General features: G+C 35.1%; 1 protein-coding gene across 7 annotated transcripts in view; it reads right to left on the reverse strand.

The window, feature by feature from the left end:
- The window catches only part of LOC135101432 (unconventional myosin-IXa-like), an 88704-nt gene that overhangs the window by 47485 nt on the left and 18198 nt on the right, over positions 1-23021 (reverse strand). For all 7 annotated transcript variants that reach the window (XR_010269270.1, XM_064005373.1, XM_064005376.1 and 4 more), the window contains exons 3-14: positions 21970-22489; positions 20155-20249; positions 18491-18653; positions 12261-12396; positions 10159-10349; positions 9796-9971; positions 8545-8745; positions 6456-6591; positions 4951-5149; positions 2937-3021; positions 1665-1782; positions 418-552 (exon numbers count right to left, since the gene is read on the reverse strand). Coding sequence is in view for 6 of the 7 variants with exons in the window: in XM_064005373.1 (XP_063861443.1) it covers positions 418-552; positions 1665-1782; positions 2937-3021; positions 4951-5149; positions 6456-6591; positions 8545-8745; positions 9796-9971; positions 10159-10349; positions 12261-12396; positions 18491-18653; positions 20155-20249; positions 21970-22489 (2155 nt within the window). In the remaining variant the exon portion in view is untranslated. The remainder of the gene's footprint in view (positions 1-417; positions 553-1664; positions 1783-2936; positions 3022-4950; positions 5150-6455; positions 6592-8544; positions 8746-9795; positions 9972-10158; positions 10350-12260; positions 12397-18490; positions 18654-20154; positions 20250-21969; positions 22490-23021) is intronic.

Here is a 23021-nt window from a genome sequence, read left to right on the forward strand (position 1 = left end):
TCTATATTTTGATTTTTTTTTGATTGTTTTGTTTTTAGCTTGAAAATGCCATATGCATATGGCAAACCGTCATGCAATAAAGAAGATAAGATAAGGGTCCTGTTCAATCTGTTCCCCACACCTTCATATATATATATATATATATATATATATATATATATATATATATATATATATATATATATATATATATATATATATATATATATATATATATGTGTGTGTGTGTGTGTGTGTGTGTAAGAATAAATACTAAATACCAGTTTGCTGAGAATGTGAAACAGCTAGAACACATAATTAGAAAATTTACATTGGATAAACCATGAGTGTTTTTAGGGTATAATAGTAGAAGTCAGAAATTTTCAATGTCATTATTCCCCACTCCCTCTCCCCACAAAGTACCAATTTTGGCATTACCTTATTTGCATTACTTTTGATACACCTAATAAAAAAGGGATTGGCAGTGTTCAGGGCTTCCATAAGTGTTTGAAGTGAAAGCTGGAACTGGCCTGTCACTGTGTGTGGAGGTTTACGGGATCCTGGCAGCCGACCCTGGAAAAGATCATCCATACCTTGTAACTTTCACTACTTGAGCATTTGGAAAACTTTTATTTTATTTTTCTTCTTGAAAAAGACCAGAAAATATATAAAAGATTGTTTCACAGCTACCACAACCTCAAAAACTACTAAAAACTAAATGTTTATCATGGTCCTAATATTAATATTGCAATTTTTAAAAGATCTCCAAATTGACAGCCAACTGGTAGTTTTTCAAGTTACAAGATGTTTGTAATTTTTAAGCTACAAAATTTTAAAGTCTTATAATAGAAGGTATTGCCTACACAGCCACACTCTATAGTGTATTTCCCTTACCTAGAGCCATTCTCACATTAAAGAAGCCTATGCTAACTTTGTAAAGAGCTTATATTCTTTAAGTCTTATCTCCCTCTTTTCTTTTGTTATTTTCCAAAAGATACAAATAATTTCCTCTGGTTTACAGTTTTCCCTTTAATATAAACATGGCACCCTTTGAATCAACATTGCTGATGTACATAAATCTTTAGTCTACAGAGTTCTTTGGTCTTACTTTTTAAGTCTTATATTTAGCATCACTATCATATTTTTTACTATCTAAAAAAATAAAAGGCACAATCTGATTGTAATTGCAAAAGAATAAGACTACTTATGACAAAAGTACAAAGCTGAGTCAAGAAAAATAAAAAGAACAGCAATTAAGGGATGGAATGCATTTGATAAACATGACAATTATAGAAAACAATCTCCAATTACCACTAAAGAAGGAGTATGGCAAATTTGGTTAAATTAAGTTTTCTTTCTTTCTTTTTTTTCTTTCAATGGGATTTTATTGAATTGCAAAGTCAATTTTAGCTATAAACCTGAAAAAAAATTCTAGTCACATGTATTCCAGTAGGTGCTATGATAAAAGTTATTCAGAATGATAGAGTCAACCAAACTACAGCAGTTCAATAAGTCAGTCTCACTGATTGACAAAGACCATCCCAAACACTTCAATTTTGTCATTATTTACTTTCAATTTAATTTTAATAATGAAGAATGCTTGATTTGAGGGGGCTAAATGATATGCAGAGGTTTTCATTACAGTTCTGTGCCTCTGAATGATTGTCCCAGAGCCAATCACTTACCTGTGATGTGAGTGACTGAGTCTTCTGAACAAGGGCCTTGACAGTCTTGAGGTTCTTTTGATGGCGAGGACCATGTAACCGTGCCCGTGATCGATTGTGACGAGTCTTTCTGAGACGCCTGAAAAGATCAAAACCTTTAAGAGAGGGTGGTATCCAAACGGGTGAGTTTTTATAATTTATCAATGGATTTTGATAATTTCATGATATATTGTGCATGCTAGTTGTGGAATGCTTACGGCAAAACTTATTTTGAGTTCAATGGGAATCTATTTCTAAGAGCAAAATTTTAAGGGGTTAAGATGTAATATAAAAAGAAAAATGTAAATCTAAATTTAGCATTCATAAATCACCTTATCTGAAACTTCAAAATTTTATGTGCTAAAAGAACCATATATCATGATTTGTCCATGACAACATCCAAGGCACTGATCACTCAGAAACCAAGTTCTCTGAGAATTTGAATTGCTCATGGAAAGCATTAAACTCAAATAATCAGACACATGGAAGAACAACCAAGTCCTCCACCACAGCAAGACACCCGCCTATGCATCACATGTCATTCAGCAGTTTCTGGCTTCCAAAAATAGCACACTCATTCTCCAACTCCCTTATTCACCAGAATTATCCCCCTGTGACTTCTTATTTTCCATGATAAAAATCCACATGGGCATCTTGGTGACATGACAATATTCAGGCAGGAGGTGCACAACACAAACACATGAGGACTTCCAAGAACCATGGAATCAAATGGCAAAAAAAAAATTACCATCAATGTATACAAGCCAAGGAGGAATACATAAAAAAACCGTGAAAACTAGGTATTAAAGGAAGTAATTCTCATATCATGGTAAAATTACAACATTTTTTTAGTACATATAAACAAACATACAACAGTGACACAATGACACTTATGCATAAACCCTGTTGAATTTGTATTTACAATGTAAGAAACATAAGAATGATTCCTGAAAGTATAGCCTAACAATTAGCCTTCCATGATCTTACAGAAGCCTAAAAGTTACCATTTTCTAAGCCTAGAAGTTAGAAGTTACCATTTTCTAAGCCTAGAAGTTATAATTTTTTGAGTCTTAAAATGGAATCTTTGTTACAGCACTGTCTGCTAAATATTTCTGAAAAAAAAAGTAGGAAAAGGAGCAGAAATAAAAGACTGCAGAAACCTTTAACCCAAAGCCACATAAAACTGAAAAGAGATAATGCAGAATTCTTTATAAAACAAAACCAAAGTACAAGAATCATTGAAATCATACTCACATCTGTGTGTTCTCAATTGCTGCTAAAATTCTGGAGTTATCAATACTTATTTTCTGTTTTGGTACTTTTCTTTGATCTCCATGCCCTGGAAAATGTAAGTTGCTAAATGGTTGCACTACTAGACACAATGTCTGTGTTCTTTTAAATATACAAACTTAAATTACATGTAATTATGAATATTTGGAAGAGGTTAAAAGCAGAAGAAATATTTTTTCCAAGCCATAACTGAGTTTAAATGAAAATATAATATGACTTATGACAGCTTGATGGAGTGTTGTGGATAAGGCTGATTGTCTTTTAAAAATCAGATTAATCTTCTAGCAATAGCAAACACATTTACTGTATATCCTAATGGGCATCTGCATCCTAAATTTTAGATTATGTATATCAGCCAATGTAGCAATTTATACATCAACTGTAAGACAATTGTGTAGTTTTCAAAAAACATTCTCAAGCTGATTTTCATTAATTCCAGCAATCACATAAATTATCCTAGCTTGCAAATCTTCTAAAGGTTAAGGTTTGGTCAAATAAACATTAGTTTTCACATATCCCCATGAAAAGAAACCCAATGGAGTTAAATGTCAAACATGGAGACCAAGATAATGGTCCACCTCTTCCAAACCATCTGTTAGGGAATTTCTCATGTAGACACTGTCTGATTTGCGGAGCAAAGTGACAAGGAGCACCATCTAGTTGATACACTGTATTCTCTCAGTCCTAACTGTTCAAGCTGAGGAATAAAGAAATTTTGCAGCATTTCTAAATAGCTATCACCGTTAATAACATGCCCTTCAAAAAAGAACAACCATATGACTCAATTTTTTTCACAAAGCACATCACACAGTAAATTTGGGAGAATCTCTTCCATGTTCAACAGACTCATGTGGATTTTCAAGAAACTAGATACATCAAGCTTCCTAGTCTTTTTTATAGATTCTTTCTATCATGTTGCAAGTATTTTAAATTGCACACAAACTTTATGGAAACCCTATATATATATATATATATATATATATATATATATATATATATATATATATATATATATATATATATATATATATATATATATATATATATATATAATATATATAGTGCACAGACTTTATCTCAAACCCAATATTAAGTGTTTTTTTTATTTCTTTTAGAAACATTATTTTATTTTGAAGAGCTTTTTATATCATTATATTCCACATTGCAAATTTTTTAAATATTGTCATACATTTCAGATAACAAAACATTTTCAAATATTTAATAGCATATGACACAGAGTTAGAAAACACATTTTAAGAGAAAAGTAGCTTGAGTGAGTGGTTTCCATCTGTGTGGGGCTGCAGCAGAAATGTAAAGCATCCCTTTAGTTTAGTTGTTTAACATCTAAATGAATGGTTTTGTAAGGGAGATAAGTGTAAAAATTTTGGCTAAAGATCTGAATCTGATGAATGTTGATGAGAGCAGAAACTAAATCAAATACTGTTTGCAGATAATACTGCATTGGTGAATGATTCTAGGATGAGATTAAAGCAACAAGTACGGAGTATGGAAGGATGTGTAAAAAGAGGGGACTGATAATGAACGAGGTTAGGAGTAAAATATTCAGGAGTATGTGGTTTGAGGTATGAGGCTGCCTCCATATTTAAAGCTAAATATGTAAATAAGAATAAGAGAAGTTATTATGTTACAATTTAACCACATTATTTCAGCATAAGAATAATGATTAGTACTAGTCTCAGTTATTCATGCAAATTGTTTATGAAGCATACTACTTAACAAACACAAAATATTTTAAAATATGCATAATATTCTAAATAAGATTTGCTGTCCTTAATAAGAATTTCTGCACTTCATATGTATTACTATATAACAAAGGCATGTTTAATTCACTTACTTAAATTCTGTGGCTGAAACTTGCAAAAAAAAAAAAATAATAATAATTAATTTAATTATAATAACCACTGATGACCAGAAAGTAAATAAAATGTCAACCTCTCTGTTATCGTGAGTGTCATACCTTTCTTATTAGCATACTTATGTGCTGCAGCATGGAAGGCACTAACAGCACGAAAGAATGCTCTCAGGATGGACCACCGAAACACAGCCACAGGATCAGCACCAGCTACCTCTCGCACAATGCTGAAGCGACTGTTCTTCAACACACAGATTAATTCTGGACGCATCAGGTCCAGGTTCTTTTCCCTGAAGTCACTTGTCTGACAATTTATAACAGAACATGGTTAAGAGTTTATAAAAATCATTTCATACATGCTGTTTGCTACTGATGAAATCATCTTAAAGTCAAGGTTCTTCATATGGATTACTCAGCTGTATAAATTGCTGCTATCCTCCCTAAAGGAGTCAAGATAATGCATTTACCTAAAGCTTTGTCTCATCACAGAAGAAATATCGAAATGGAGATTCCTGATATATTTCCGCACTAAACATTGATGTTAAATTGGTTATCACCACAGGAATTTTTTCCCTATAACACAATTGGTCACTTTATTATTTTTTTTATTTATTTTTTTTTTTTATTAATTTTTATTATTTTTTTTTATTTTATTTATTTTATTTTATTTATTTATTTTTTGTGTGTGTGTGTTTGTGTGTGTGTGTGAATACTTTAAAGTTGGGATCAATTTACATTGTAAATAAATTTATATCAGAATGATCAGTAGAATTTAGAACTAACTAATAGCAAGGAACAACAAATATTGTGACATCACATCTAAACAAATAAAATAAATGCCATCCATGCACTGCAGTCAGCAGCATTCCTACAGTACATCAGGCAGTAAAATGACTTATTTTCTATGTTAATATAATGAAATAAAAAATGAGTTGCAGCTTAAACACCAATGCATTTTAAACACTAGGACATATATCAACTTTTTAATTCACTTTCTTTAGAGTAAACTTATTGTCAAACAATGCTACATAGCAAATAGGATGGAGATTACTTGAGATATGTCACAATTTGAAGGAATGTTTCTCATCCCTTACTGCCACCATGCCAAGTCATCAAACTGCTTCATCAAAAAATGCTGCATTGAATAAGTTATAAAACAAAAAAATAAGAGTGCTGTTGCAATCACTTAGGATTGAAGAGTTACAGTGTCCAGATTCCCTTCTGTTTTTGTCATATGTACTCTAAGCAATATAATAAGCTTCTTCCAGTCAACAACATAAATAGTAGATCATGACTTGTTGATATCCATACACTTTGACTTACCAATAATTCCATACTTTTTCCACTTGGAAAAGCAGACTAAACATGAAATCTTGTACTCATGTGGGGTTCAAACATACTGCAGTTTATTGTAGTTCAAGTACAAAATTGTAAAATTTGCCAGATACTTCCAATGGCAAAACATTGAAATTTGTTATATGATGTGTAACAAAAAAATCTGTAATTCCTAATTTCTTTTCTTCAAAGAGCTTTCATACCAACAGTGTGAATCATTCAAGAGCAAAAAAGTTAATCATTCCTGTTTTTCACTTGACAATCTAAGATCTTACCTGATATTTTACTTTCCCAGCATAGTGTTTGATAATAAAGGCAAGTTCTTTCTTGTAAGGCACTTCATAGTACATGTTATCTTTGTGAACAGTGTTGATCTTCTGTAGAAAGGTTTCATTGGTAGCTGCTGGGAAACTGCAGAAAATAAAACAACACATATAAATAAATAACATTTCTTTAAATTCATATTACAAAAGTAAATGATTATTTGTTTATTTCAACACCTACAAATATTGGCCCAATTTTTTTAAAGTTGTTGTTAGTAAATCCCAACACCAAGCCTCACATCATATCTCCTCTTACTAACTTTGCAAATGTGTTTTCTAAACTCAGGGAAGGAGACATGATGTGGTGTTAGAAGAACTCAACACCAACAACACTCATCATGCAGCTTGGCAGCTCTGAAGTGCCTGTTTTACAGTTTCCCTGCCTAAACAGTCTACAATGAACAGTGCATTTGCACTGTATATATATATATATATATATATATATATATATATATATATATATATATATATATATATATATATATATATATATATATATATATATATATATATATATATATATATATATATATATATATATATATATATATATACTTATCTATTTCTTTGTAATTTTTCTATTTGTAGTTTGAGCGTACAGACAAGCAGGAGCCTCTCCTCAGAGAGACTTGTCAACAGATTTTGCTGGTCTCTAAGAACAGCTCTGGGAAGCCTCACCTCCTCAACTTGATCCACAAGATCAAGGAGTTCTAGATATGCTACAAATGTATGCAATGTTATAATTGTGTTCGAGTTTTCAAAACTATACTAGAAATGTTTCTTAGTTGCCAACTACTGCAGTTAGTTTGGAATCAGCCCATGCTATGGAATCATTCTTGTGGTTACAAAATTAATTGACAAGAGTATCAAAATCAGTCTGGAAGTCTTGGTAAAGTCTTAGTAATATTTTAGAGTCCTGTCCAACCATTATCATTGGTTGTTTAAATTCCACTCTTTTGCAGACACATTTGAATAGATGTAAAATGTGAGTGGAGGAAAATATCACCTCCCCTGTAACTGCCCAAAACTATTAATATGTGTCTGTGAAAGAATGGAACTAAAACAATCAGTAATACGGGCAGGACAGGTCTCTAAAATATTACCATGGTGGCTTCATATTGAAATTGGCGGGATGTATGTATGTACCAGCTAACAATAACTAACTCGCCAGCCACCACAAAGCCTACAATCTTCTACGCCTGTAGCATATATAGCCTATCTTGTTTTTATTTGTCAATCAAATTCAAAATTTCACATTCTCAATATGATGTGCTATACTATATACAGTTACATAAATACAATTTTTCCATCTATTAAATAATGCTGTTTGCTAGCCCAAGTTTGATAAAGCCCAGTTAGAGCATATGACATGTTTCTGACCAAGAATAACTAAACTTTAATGTTTTATGCTTTAGGAAATACTTAAATGTTGTAATTATCATGAAAGTGCTATAAACCTTGGAGAGGTGATGGAAATTGACAGCTCTTTCAACATGGCAGATGATCCACACAATATAAATGAACCATTACTCACATAGGTGGAAAGATGCCTGAACGCACGCATTTATAAACACCTTAATTTCTTCCTTACGATGATGGATACTATTTTCCTTTAGCACAAAAGTATATTGATATATTACCACAAAAGTATATTGATATATTACCACATTTTTTAACATTACTTTCAACTGCATATGAACTATGAATATCATGGGTGTTTCTTGTTGGGGAGGGGTAGGACACACCAATAATTATTATAGGAACCTGTGGTGTCTCCAACAAGTTGACACTAACATCACAGTTTAAAAAACAAGATGTACTAAGAATCAGCTACACTGGTATTAGTAACTACTAACACCACACTTTAAAAATTGGGCCATTATCAGAGTAAATATAGCAATAACATTCCTTATGCATAATAGCTACACCTTATATGAACAAGCAAGAAAGGAATATTAAGATTGGAAGCAGGGGCTCTTCTGCCATGAGAAATGCTTCCCAAGAGGGTAAGGTATCACATAATGCAATCAAAACTGCTCACCTGCACTGGTCATCCAAGATGCATAACAATCCGGCTGGCTTTCCTTCAATCAGAGCAAGACACTCAACATTGTCTTGAAACTCAATATTAGTCCATGATATTCCTTCTCTTTGGTACTCTTCCTGTTCATACTCAAACACATGCTGATTGAAGTAGTGCTGTAGATGTTCATTTGCAAAGTTGATGCAAAACTGTTCAAACCTGATGATAAAGATGGAATTTATGATTTTCAAATAACTGCATATTAATTATAAAAAAAAATCCCATAGGATGGCAAGACAGCCTTTTAAAAGACAGAATAAAGACATTGAAAACATAACTTGATGCTCCTTTCCTACAGTTAGAACTATTTCAGGAAAAGGAGCATCAAGACACCTCAAGAACTAATTTGACAAACCTATTTAGTACTCTTTCCTACTGCATTACTGTATGTTTTTAGGGAAGCAGTAATTTGGTAGGTTCTTTTTCCTTATTTTCTGCATCTGTGATGAGCTTCCTTCACACATAAAATTTAAAAATATACTCATACAGCTTGGTCCTGGTGCACACTAAACAGGAAAGAAGCAGCCCATGTGCATATACGGAGGAATGGACAAGATTGGTACAACACACAATATGGCAAGAAGAAAAGTAAAAATGAAAGAACAAAGAGTGATCTCCAAGTTCTCAAAGATAAGAGAGAGGACAAAAAATTAGAAAAATGAAAAACATGAAAGAGAAAACACAGAGAGATCTGATGACTTGGATTATCCTTCACATCTAATTTAACATTCTGGATCCAAGGTTTTCAATCCTCAGTAATTTTGGGATCACAATAAACATCACTTGGCTATTGCTCAGACTTTCAAAAGTTTTCATGATTTAGAGACCATATTAAACAAATTTGGTTATCCACACATGGATCTATATTAGCCATAAAGATTTATTGGACTACAATAAACATGATTTGATTATTCATCCAGAGATTTTCAACTACCATAATCAATTTTAGGATTATAGTAAATATTATTAGGCAGTTTTTAAGGCTGCCAGATAGTAGTCAGATAAAACAGAAAATCCCGTGTAAACAGATGAGTGAAAGCATGGTTACACAATGGTTGAAGGTTGAATGCATGCTTACATCATGCCACAACCAGTCAAAATCAGTTGAATAATGATGTGAGTGTATGACTATCTACATACAGCTGCACTTGTTCTGGGCACCTAATAATGAAAGGATTACAAAATAAATTATAAAACTAAGACACTCACCTATTACAGAAACCAAAATCTTCAAAGCCAAATATATCTAAAACACCAATTGAGTTTCCATTGTGTTCATTTGCAGATTCTTTCAGAGATATTAAGGAGTAGTTCACCTGGAGAACAATCCAGTCAAAAAGTGCCCCATACAAACACTTTGCCAGAGCATCTCGTGCTGCAATAGCCTGAAAAAGATTTTTCACAATTACTTTATTTCTTTACATTTAATTTATTATAGAGGGTACATAATATACCTATATATATATATATATATATATATATATATATATATATATATATATATATATATATATATATATATATATATATATAAAATCAAAATTCAATCATTCTTTCGGTGTTGCTTCTCACCTCAGGCAAACGATAGTGCATGACTAGAGTCTCCCCCTGAACACGTGCTTTCTTGGAAGTGAGGGCATTCATGAGCGTTTCCTCAGACACTCCCAACAGACCAGATATTGTGACCACCAACTCAGGGTTTTGAACCAAAACAGACTCATCATGATGGTAAGTAGACTTCTTTGGCTGAAATTCGATGTTACCTGTTGAATGAAATCTAATTAGTCATCAATAAATATTTTACTCAAGTTTTAAGAAAGCATTATGAATGAGAAAGTAGATGGAAAATTATTCAGCACTGTCAAGAGTGTGCACGAGGATGTGAAGAAAGCTATCTGATTTGAGTTCTAACCCAATCTGATGAGAAAAGGCAGGATAATCTCAATTAAGTAATATTCAAATTACAAATGAGTTAGATGTGATTCAACTATATGACAGAAAAGAGACAGAAGGCAGATCCAATTTTCCATCAAACTGCCAGAAGGCAATCAGGAACCCATTCTAACTAGTCTAATGCAGTTGTTGTCAGTAGCCAGTCTTCTGACACTCTTCCAAACATATTTAGATACCAAGGGCCTTTTTTCAGTCACTTCCTGTTGTTGTGATCATTACCAATGAGTGATGATGTCCATCACCACCAACAGATCTGATTTCACAGACGTTTTTTGCAGCGTTGTTTGTTTTGATCCTTATTGGAAATTGGAACCTTTGGTAACGCTGGCTTGGGAGTTGCTGGGCCTCCCCAATGGAACTTATCAATGCATTTATTTCTGGCAATTATCAAAAGTTCTTATTCTCTGGTACTTGTATTACTTCTTAAATTATATATTAAAATTATCTAACAATACAACAACATTTTGTTGGCTATAATAATAATATGATAAAATTTAAGAAGAATTTGGATGGTGGCATGAACTCACTTCACCAGCTGATGAAAACTTCACTACCTGTCACCCTTATTTCATCTGCTATGCCTCCTTGGTTAAAAACTGTGATAATCCTCACATACACATAGGGTGTATGGAATTTGTCACCTAAGAGAAATATTAAATAATACTGAAATAACATTGCCATTTCCATCAGTGCTTGCTTCCGTTAGGATAGGTTTAGATTAATTCAGTTCATTAATTTAATTGCTAATCCTTTCAATGGATAGATCATGATTAAAACAAAAAGCATCATATTTTTGCTGAAAATAAATAATCACCGTCTCAAAATTAATAGGCTAGGGCTATTTCCATGAAATCCAAAATATTTCAATCTAACAATGTAAATGTACAGCATTGAGGAAGAAATAAATAAATTATTTGCTATGTGCTGGTTGGCATATGCATATTCAGTTGGCATATTCGAAGGGAAGAATTTAAATCACAAAATGTAAACATGTTTGCAGTGCATGGATATGGCATGATGAAGTAACATATTTCAATTTTCCATGCCTTTCTCTCTCTCTTTTAGTGTTGGCATGGTCAGTTCTTTCGTCATGAATTGACTTATTTTGTCTAATAAGGGGGCTCCAGCATATTAACATTACCAAATCTGAGGTATTTGTTTTGTTATGATTATTACCAGGTTGAGGATAACCGAAAACACGAAAACAACAAATGTGAAATCGGATCAAGGTGTTGGTAATGCCTGTTACCAGGTTGGTAAGGCTCTTGCTTGGGAATGTTACCAAGCGATTCTGAAATCGGCCCAAAGAGCTGCTCCAACTTGAGCAGGGCAACCTTCAGCAACACTACTGCCAGGTTTGGGCCTTCAACACTTTGTTGATATAGCAGCCTGAAAACCTGCCCAAAAACTACCAATAGGAAAAAGGGCAAAATGTTTAGGCAGTACAGTCCTGTCCTTCCACAAAATATCCTCCCCTTCCACTGCATGACATAAGACTGACTAGACCATAAAAGAGTAATGGTTGGTGGGATTGCCATTTCCTTACATCTACATGCTTTGTATCTCTGATCTTGAGGGGGGAAAAAAAATTAAATGAGTTATATCACTTACTTAAATCAGGATTTTCCCAAGCAAAGAAAATGATAATGTGAATTATGATGATGATGATAATGAAAATTATGAAAAAGCAGTCAAGTGAGCATCAGTATTTCTCTACTTACCCAAGAGGAGAACAGCAGAGAGAATGGCAAAAAGTCGATGTTGTTTGTCTGAAGTGAACCCAACCATCTCCATAGATTGCTTCAGTCTTACAAATTCAAATTGCTCATCAAAACCATCAATGGTGTAGCATTTACTCTGGAAATAAGCAAGAATAATTTAATGTAAAATATCTTGACCATTTACAGATAAAAATATTCATACACACTGAACATGAAGAAAGAAGAAAAATTCATAAATATAATCTGAAAAAATGATGTGCCTTAACAATGTTAAATTTTTGCTCCCAACGTACAACTACTGCTACCTGGATTAAATTAAATGAGGAAGTGGTGTGTAAGACACATCCTTAATTTAGCCATATAAAGTTGATATGAACAAATTGGCCTAATCAGCAATTGTTTATCCAAGTCTCACAGGAACCTGAATGATACTGGAGGCCTTGAAGATCCTAGCACTGAACATTTAATGAAAACAAGTAAATTAATAAAAAAACAAGATAATATGTAGAGCAGCCAAAAGACAACAAGCAGAGAGAGAGAGAGAGAGAGAGAGAGAGAGAGAGAGAGAGAGAGAGAGAGAGAGAGAGAGAGAGAGAGAGAGAGAGAGAGAGAGAGAGAGAGCTTCAACAGATGAAAAGGGAGTAGTCCCTGGCCAATACATCGATTGGCTCCAAAGTTTCATTGAGAAGAATGAGGTATCAAGAGAAAATATCATATGACTATAGAAGATAAACAGACAAAAGAGAAGAGAAATAACAAAGCCAAAACAGAGGGAATAAACAAAGGTTGGGTAATGTGAAATAAAAATAACAGAAGGAAGAGCAATCCATATCATGAAGCAACAAGAAAAAGCAGGACATAAATGGAGATTGTAAACATCATGCAAAATAAGACAATAGTGGTGAGAAGCACATTTTAAAGGAATACATATGATAACTTTCTTTAGTGATTGAAAAAAACAATCAATTAGGAATGTTGGATAGAAACTGGATAGAAAAAAAATGTAATAGCAACCAAGACAAATAAAGAAATACATAAGTAAAAAGATGGAGGACTTTCACAGAATAGAAGCTGTATTGCAAGCTCCCTCTCCAGAACACTTGAGAAGATATGATTTGTTATACAATACAATAAATGAAAATTCTAAGATGTGAACATCATCAATTTAAGAACAAAATAAGGTCTATTCAGGTTTATTCATCTACATACCTGAATGACATTCCCTTAAAGGGAAGTATCTAATACAAAAAACCTCAATTCATACATTCATACATATTCTCAAGTTCTTTTACCAAAAGAGGACAGATCCTCACAACAGTTAATTGCATATCTTTAATATCCCAATACTGGGTGACCCAAGAGGCTAGAAAGGCACTCAATGTGGTAGCAGACCCTGCTACCTATACATGATTTATTTTTTACGTCATTTAGGCTTACCAAAGACAAAAAATAAAAGTATTATAAACATTTAAAATACTACCCCTAAAAACAATTATATATATATATATATATATATATATATATATATATATATATATATATATATATATATATATATATATATATATATATATATATATATATATGAAGGGGGTGTTTGAGTTACAAGCGAGATATGTTCCAGAAGACTGCTTTTAAGTCATTTTGCTCATAACTTGTCTTTACAAAAAAAGTATCATACATTCCGCAAACAATATAATGCTTACTTATTTGATACTTGATACTATGAGAGAGAGAGAGAGAGCACCTTGCCTTATGGGTGATATGATACTAGAGAGTAGTGAAAGAGTTGTCCTGGGTGTGACTATAAACTGCATCTGGTGGCGAGGCTCTGACTGGGGACTTAAGAGTTGTAGGGAAGATGGAGTTACCCTTTAATGTGCCATTGCTCCCAAGTCCATTCTTGACCTGGAGTGGTAGCACCTCCCTAGGGTCCCTGCTGCCTTGTAGCATGTGCTTCTTTAGGCAGAGGCTAGGAGAAGGAAAACTCTGAATCCAAACCACCTGCTGCCTTGCAGGTTATGCCCTTTATAGGCAAAGGCTAGGCCCACCGCCGATACCTATGGTTGGTGTAAGCAAGGGTATGCTACAGTAAAAATTTGCAGCAACCAACAAATGATGAATGAAACACCTGAAACGGCCCCCAGTCCCCAACAGCCCTTAAGTGGGCAGGAGGTGCTAAGAATCTCCGGACTGAGAAAATCTGATAAACGAGAGGGAGGAGACCTGTGAGTAGGCACAGTAAATGTGGGGTCAATGGTGGGCAGGAGTAGGGAAGTGGTGGAGATGTTGGCAAAGAGGAGAGTGGACATTTGTTGAGTGCAGGAAGTCCAATACAAGGGACAAGGATGCAAACTGTTCAGTTGCAGAGATGAGCACTACAAGTTCTGGTGGGCTGGTGGAAAAGAAGAAAGCAGGTGGTGTTGCACTGTTGGTACAAGAAGATCTGGTGGAGGATGTGATACAAGTGGAAAGGATAAATGCAAGAATAATAAAGATGAAGATTGTCATGGGGAGGAAAGTCATATTTTTTCAATATATGTACTACAAGTGGCTAGACCAGAAGAGGAAAAGGAAGCCTTCTGGGGTGTGTTGGATGATGTGACAACAGTGGCAGACTCAGAGATACTACTCACTGCTGGCGACCTAAAGAGGCATATTGGAGATAACAGAGCATTCGAAGAAGTCATGGGCATCTATGGATTTGGAGTGAGAAATCCAGAAGGAGAAAGAATGCTGGAATTTTGCCAAAGTAAAAAGCTGAGGGTGATAAATACTATGTTTAAAAAGAACAGGGAGAAGAAAATTACATACAAGAATGGAGGAGCAGAAACACAAATTGATTTCATATTACTGAAGGAGGAAAGGGAGATACAGGTAAGAGACTGTAGGGTCATCACAGGAGAGGCATGTTTAACACAGCACCACCTACTGAGAGCAGATATGAATGTGATCAATTTGGTGAGAAAGAAGAAGCAGAGGCGAAAGGAAAATAAAAGAATGGAAGTTGAAGGATGAGGAAACATGAAGACAATTTGAAATGAAGGTGCAACAGAAAAATATGGTAAAAGAGGAGGATGGAAAGAATTGAGTAAAAATGTTCTGGAGGCTGCAAAGGAAGTCTGTGGTGAAACAACAAGTCACTGAAGAAGGCAAAGAGAAACATGGTGGTGGAATGAAGCAGTACAGAGAGCAGTGCAGGAAAAGAAAAGAGCATACAAAAGATGGCAGAGAACACAGAATGATGAGGATAAGAAAGAATATAAAGAGAAAGCAAGGCAGACTAAAGGGGAGGTAGCCAGAGCAAAGAGGCTGGTGTGGAAAAATTGGGATGTAGAATGGAGTAGTAGTGAGAAGCAAAAAGGTATGTTTAAAATTGCAAAACAAATTAAGAAAGAGAAGAAAGATGTAACTGGAGCAAAATATATAAAGGATGAAAGAGAAATTATCAAGATAAAGGAGGAAGAAATACTTGAGAGGTGGAGATACTACTTTGAAAACCTGTTAAACGAGGAAAATGAACACAACCTGGAAGAGATGGATGTGGTGGAAGTTCCAAAAGAAGAAATCTCAGAGGAAGAGGTGAACAGAGCATTGAAAGAAAAGAAAAGTGGAAAAGTGCCGGGTCCAACAGAAATCACCAGTGACTTAATAAAGAAAGTGGGTGTTATACGAGAATTAACATGGGTGTTTAGAGGCATAATTGACGAGGGAGACATTCCTGAAGACTGGAAAAATAGTATGATGGTGTCAATCTATAAAGGAAAAGGAGATGCCGTGGAGTGCAGAAAATATAGAGGAATTAGACTATTGGAACATGGAATGAAACTGTTCAAAAAGGTATTGGAGGAGAGGCTGAGGAAACTGATAAAAGTGGATGGTCAACAGTTTGGGTTTTGCCCAGGAAGATCGACAACAGATGCAATTTTTATAATGAAGCAAATACAGGAGAAGTTCAGAGAAAGGAAGAAGAAGTTATTCCATGTCTTTGTTGATCTGAAGAAGGTACTTGACAGAGAGCCAAGGAGAGCAACTGAGTGGGCACTAAGGAGACAAAAAAGTGCCCGAAAGACTCACGACTGCAGTCATGTCTCTGAATGTGAAATCAAGATCAAGGGTGAAAACATTTTCAGGAACATCAAGGGACTTTGACATAAGAATGGGAGTACACCAGGGATCATCTCTTAGTCCACTACTCTTATCACATTACTGGAGGAGGCTACTAAACTGGCAAGAGGAGATGGCCTGTGGGAGCTACTCTATGCCGATGATTTAGTATTGACAGCAGAATCAAGGGAAGGAGTGACTAACATGTTTAATAGGTGGAAGAAGGGGATGGAGCAGGGGGGACTGAAAATAAACATGGAGAAGACAAAACTAATGGTGACCGGAAAGGAAGCTAGAGAAAGAATTCAGTCAGGAAAATGGCCATGTGGATGTTGTGGAAGAGGAGTGGAAGCAAACTCAGTGTTGTGTACTAGGTGTAATAAATGGTGTCGCCAATGATGCTCAGGTCTGAGGAATCTCAGAGGGGCACAGAACTTTGTATGTCCAAGATGTGTGCAGGAGGAGGAGGGTGGTGGTGGCGGTGGTGATGACGAGGATGTCGGGTTGGAGGTGAATGGAGATGTGTTGGAGGAGGTACAACAGTTCTGCTACTTGGGAGATATGTTGGACTGTGAAGCAGGTGTAGAGAGAGCAGTAAGGGCGAGAGTAGCAGCTGCATGGGGAAGATGGCGAGAAACTGCCAGTTTATTGGTGAACCGCAGCATAAAACTGAGGATCTGGGGAAGGGTATACGGAGCTGTGTCAGATCTGCTCTTCTGTATGCAGCAGAAACATGGGCACTGACAAACAGACTAACAGATATTCTACGCAGCTGTAACCGCAAGATGCTGAGATACATGGCAGGAGTGAGGTGGCAAGACAGGAGGTCTAGCAGTGAGGTGGCGGAGATGTGTGCCGTAGAAGAGCTTTCTGTTGAGCTGAGGAAGAGAAGACTGAGATGGTTTGGACACGTGAGAAGGGTGGAGGGAATGGTGTTGAGTGAAGTGGGGGAGGTGAGGGTTGGAGGCCGATGGCCAGTGGGAAGGCCAAAGAAAAAGTGGAGGAAGTGTGTGATGGAGGATATGAATTTGTTGGGAATAGAAGAACATATGGCATAAGATCGCCAGTGATGGAAAGCAGTCATCACCCATCCAACCTCACCCTAATGGGAAGATGCAGACGTTAAACAAAAATGATGATGATGATGATGATGATGATGATGATGATGATGATGATGATGAGAGTAGTGACATGGCTGAGGCTTCTGCCAAACCCAAGACTCAAATATACCCAGGTCAAAACGAGATGCCTCTCTCTCTCTCTCTCTCTCTCTTCGTCATGCACATTCTCTCTCTCTCTCTCTCTCTCTCTCTCTCTCTCTCTCTCTCTCTCTCTCTCTCTCTCTCTCTCTCTCTCTTTCTCCTTTTCTGGTTATACATACCTTTATTCATATAACTAATTAAGATGGCTGTTGAAAAGCATAGGACAGGTTTGTCTCCCTATTTGTGGACTTAGGAGTGGGTGTAACCAAAGTCCAGCAGGTGTAGCCCTGAGATGTGCTCGCTCTCTCTCTCTCTCTCTCTCTCTCTCTCTCTCTCTCTCTCTCTCTCTCTCTCTCTCTCTCTCTCTCTCTCTCTCTCTCTCTCTCTCTCTCTCTCATGCACATTTTTTTTCCCTTCTCCTCTCTCCTTCCTGGGTTATACACACCTTTATTCATATAATTCATTAAGATGGCTGGCTGAAAACATAAGGCAGGTATGTTTGCCTATTTGTGGACTTAATGTAATGGAGCAGGTTTTCTACACCATGCAGCACAACCCTCCCATCTCTATGCCTCTCAGTGGCCAACTGGCGGGGGTCCTTACACCATGGAATCTCAAGCCAGGAGATTTATTATTTAGCTAATTTGGTTTCTGAGACATCTTGATACTTCTCTTAAAACAGTTCAAGTCAAAGCAAGAGAGAAATACAGGACTAGGAATAGAGTTCCAGAATTCACTAGTAAAAGGAAATGGGATGAGGAAGTAAAAAGATTGGTTAACTCTTGCATCTAAAGTCAAGCCAAATGTATGAGTAGGTAAATCAATTATCAAAAATTAATTAATCAACTATTATAATAAAATTGGGAAAATTCAAATTAAATAAATAAATAAATAACAAACAAACAAACGAATGATACACACTTGGTTGAGGTAGCGGTAATCTGAAGGCTTGAGAAGATGTAGAGCCTGGCGCAACTGTGGAGAAGATCCAGCCAGTAAGTAGTAGAACACATGGTAGCTTCTCTCATTGTGTGCCTGGGAACATATTCTTGATTTCTCCAGCAGGTACTTTTGAACACAGGCCCTGAAGGAAGGAGGTATGGTCTTACATACTAAAGTAAATGATCGGTGAAGTTTCATTTCTTATCAGAAGTCAGTCATCTAGTAAAATTAATTCAGGGAAATGGGATTTTGATCAGCTTCTAAAGAAAGTGATAGCTGTGTTGCACCTTATTACCAGCTGTCATCTGCTAACATTCCTGTGTGGACAGACCCACCACCCTCACCTCCACTGCATATCTGAGAACTAATTGTAGCCACTTTTTCCAATCATCAGAGGATGAATCGCATGATTCTATTCAAGATTCCTATATCAGTGGAAGAACGCAATTTTGTCTTTCATATCAATACAATTTAATATTTACAGAAGTGGAACCATTAACAAATCCTTTCACTCCACAATGAACAGTATCTCCAAGTTGTCTCTGCCTGGCCCAGAATGCAAACTGGGGTCCTGCTGGCCGAGAGCAGGGGGTATTAATCCCAACATCAAGGGACTGCAGTGTTATGTCTTCCAATCACTCTTCATTCACAGAATAATTTTCTTTTCTCTTTATCATCTTCTCTTGTCTAATGGTCCTTACCACTCACTTTTTTCTTACATAATTCATTTAGCTGGGAATCTCTACAGTTAAGAAATAAACTCAAAATAAATGTTTCTGAGGATTGTTGGTTTCTACTTTTCTTACAAAGGACATCCAATGAAAAAATATTATGGTACTCATACAGACAGAAATATATATATATATATATATATATATATATATATATATATATATATATATATATATATATATATATATATATATATATATATACGCAGGTAGATAGATAGGTAGATATAGATAGATAGACAGACATATTATACATAGTGACTGTTCCAGTTATGACATACAAAACTTATGGAGATTAATTCTAGGGTCATTCTTACCATTTTTCTTCTGTAGAAGAAATTCATGTCACTAACTATTTTAAAGATATCACATCAATACTATCATGCCCTCTTTCCAGAAATGCAGATGAACTCATCCTCAATCCTTGATGTTCAGGTGATGCTTTCCTAACCCTTGTGCAGTGAGAGGAATGGCATCTGAAGATGCCTTTAAGACTCACATTACACAGGAAAGAGTGGAACAAACGTCATTCTGATAACTTTTTAATAATTGATGATAAACTTTTTTTTTTTTTCAAAGAAAAGAACATGTTTAGACTGACCCAAAAACTTACCTTCTAAAGTTCTGTGATACAAAACACACATGGAGGGACTCTCCATGTGTGTTTTGTTATTTTATTTGTTTAGACAAAGGATTTTAAGCCCTATTTTGTATTTTGTTATTCTATTATGTATTATGTATAATCCATTTTGTATTATACATAATTTTGTATTATGTATTTTGCTAATATATCATTTTGGTACTCATATGTCAATAAACTAAATGTGTGTGTGTGTGTGTGTGTGTGTGTGTGTGTGTGTGTGTGTGTGTGTGCAAAAAATCAACAAGCATATGATGTTTTCTTATAATTACCCTTGCACAAGACCATTTTCCTTGTAGCTGACTTGGATAAATTTTCCAAATCTGCTCGAGTTGTTGTTGTGGGCAGTTTTAGCATTTCCAAAAGCCTGAAAGCAAGATATATGTGAACACATAATAAAATGTTAAATTAAACTAATGTATTTGAACATCATACAAGAAAAAAAAGTAAAAATAAAATAAATACATATGGATGCCATTGCAGCTCTACCACTATCTACCTCCCTCTTGTACATTCTTTCTGATTACTATCTCCAAGGAGACAACCTTCAGAAAAATAAAGCATCTGTCAGACATATAGTTTTTCATGTACCACTCACATTCTTTTGTCATGTTTTTCCTCATAAGTTCAATCTACCAATACCAAGATGCTGTACATCAATAACTGAATGGATGTAATACTTCAAAAAGGACAGCAGCCAACTGTCCCACTAAAGAAAACTGGTAAATACATTAACATACTGAGATAACTGTGACCACAACAAATCCAGATAACAGGTATAAATACCATGGTTATATTAACAGCAACTGGTGCTCAATGACACTGATTTAGACATCTCTATGCTCCACAACCACAACCAAACTAGTTGACACCTCAGCCAACAGCTACCAACATCCAGGCCCACCATAAGTAGGTGACCAGGAATTCTGCATCATTTACAATTGGCATCAAGAGATGCCCAAATAGATGTCAGTGCTTATTCCTTGAAGCATGACAGTGATTACTGTTATTCCTACTTTCTTGAAACTTAAAAACTGTTACCAACATTTTTTTAAACATGACAACTATCACTACAAATTTCTTGAGGCATGACCATAGTTATTGATAACGTCTTAAAACATGAAAACTGCCATTGCTAATTCCTAGAAACAAGACAACTGGCAATCTTAATTTCTCACCCATTGTTACACAGTGACCCTGTATAAAGAACAAATAAAGCTGTCAAAGATGATGATTTCTTGAAACACATACTTCTTCATTGTGGCTTGTGAAACTATTTGTATTCCATATAATGTCACAAAGATTGGATAATCTTTTTAGATACATTTTGTAGTGTAAGAACCAATGACTCAGCTCCTTTCCTTCTGAATTATAAGTTGCTACTATATCTTAGTCCTTTTCTTCATCTGGTGCCATTACAGACAGGGATAGTATTCAAAGTCTTAATACAATTTTACTGTTTCCATTTTCTGAGACTTGATTTCAATGTATTCTTAAAGTGTTAATAAATATAGATCTGTTTCAATAAATCCCCTTCTTCTTATCAAGCATGAAATTCCACATGAACATGGGCAAGGACACACACACACACACACACACACACACACACACACACACACACACACACACACACACACACACACACACACACACACACACACACACAAACACACACACATGCACACTACAATCACCTCTGTGCTGTCCTATCTTTGCTACAAGTAGTCAATGTGAAGTGTAAAAAGACAATGTTATTGTAATGGTAGTAGCAGTAGTTAGTTAATTAGTTAATTCATCAGTCAGTCAGTCAATCAATTGGTAAATTGATCGATCAATCAATCTATCTATCTAGCTATCTATTAATCAATTAATCAATGAATAAAAAGTGGTAATAGTAGTGATTACATTAAATTACATTAAATTTACCACTTACTAATAAGTAAAACAGAGGCAACCAAGTAAACAAAACATTTTAGTGTACTATATGCAGGTTATAACAATAGCTCACTCAATCCCATAAACAATACAAATGGCAATTAGCATTAAGTTTTTAAGACATTTTCTAACTCAAGACATTTAAGACTTACCTCTAAGACTGGCCCTGAGCTGAGGATGGTCTGCTCTACCCCACTGCCATGAGATCCCTTCTGGCTCAGCATGGTCAAGTGATGCAGCAGGAAGAGTGTGGCTTCTGTTTTGCCACTACCACTCTCTCCACTTATCACTATACACTGGTTACATTTCTGTTTCAGCATTGAGTGATATGCTGCATCAGCTATGGCAAATATGTGTGGTGGAAGTTCACCCAGTCTGTGATTTTGGTATAACTTGACATACTTAGGATTATAAATTGGATAATACTTAAAAGGATTAACCGATATGAGGATGGATCCCACATAGGTATATATGTATCCTCTTTGAAATCTGGCTCGGAGGTTCTCAAGCAAGGTCTGCTCAGTGAGGTTTGGAAGCTGACACAGGTCAGGATAATCTTTGTCTTTAGGTTGATATAAAAATTTGTAAAAATAGTCCTTAATTAACTGTGAATCCAGCTGGTTAGGATCTGCCCACAAAGAATCAGAGGAGCTCTTTTCTCTCAGGCAAAATCTGCAAAAACAAGAATATATGCATCACTAAATTTTCCATTTTAATAAACCCCACTAAATTCATATTTTATGACTTATCATTAATGGAAAAAAAAACAAGAAAGCAATTCAATTACTGATACAAGTAAAATTCATCTAACTTTATACTTTGAGTAAAGATTCTACAAAATCTACCCATAATATGATACAATATCATTTCAATAATCCTTTATTGCAATGGACCATACTGTATGAACATAAATTTGAACTAATAGTATAATTGTTGAATCCAAGATCTCAAGGCACCATTTTTTTTCTTTCCAATAAACTGTAAATTTTAATTTAGTAATTAATCATACTTTTACCATGAAATGTCATTTTGGTTATAAAATTTTCAATTTGATAAATATACCAATATTAGAGCAGCTGAGGTGAACCATGTTGCTGGTGTAGCTTGGCAGAGGTCTGTAGGGAGCAATCTATCTGTGCAGCTATAGGACAGGAAATGAAAAACTACAGGACAAATGGTTCTGATTTCATGTAAATTCAATCAG

This window comes from Scylla paramamosain, chromosome 6, assembly GCF_035594125.1.
Source record: "Scylla paramamosain isolate STU-SP2022 chromosome 6, ASM3559412v1, whole genome shotgun sequence".
NCBI lineage: Eukaryota > Metazoa > Arthropoda > Malacostraca > Decapoda > Portunidae > Scylla > Scylla paramamosain.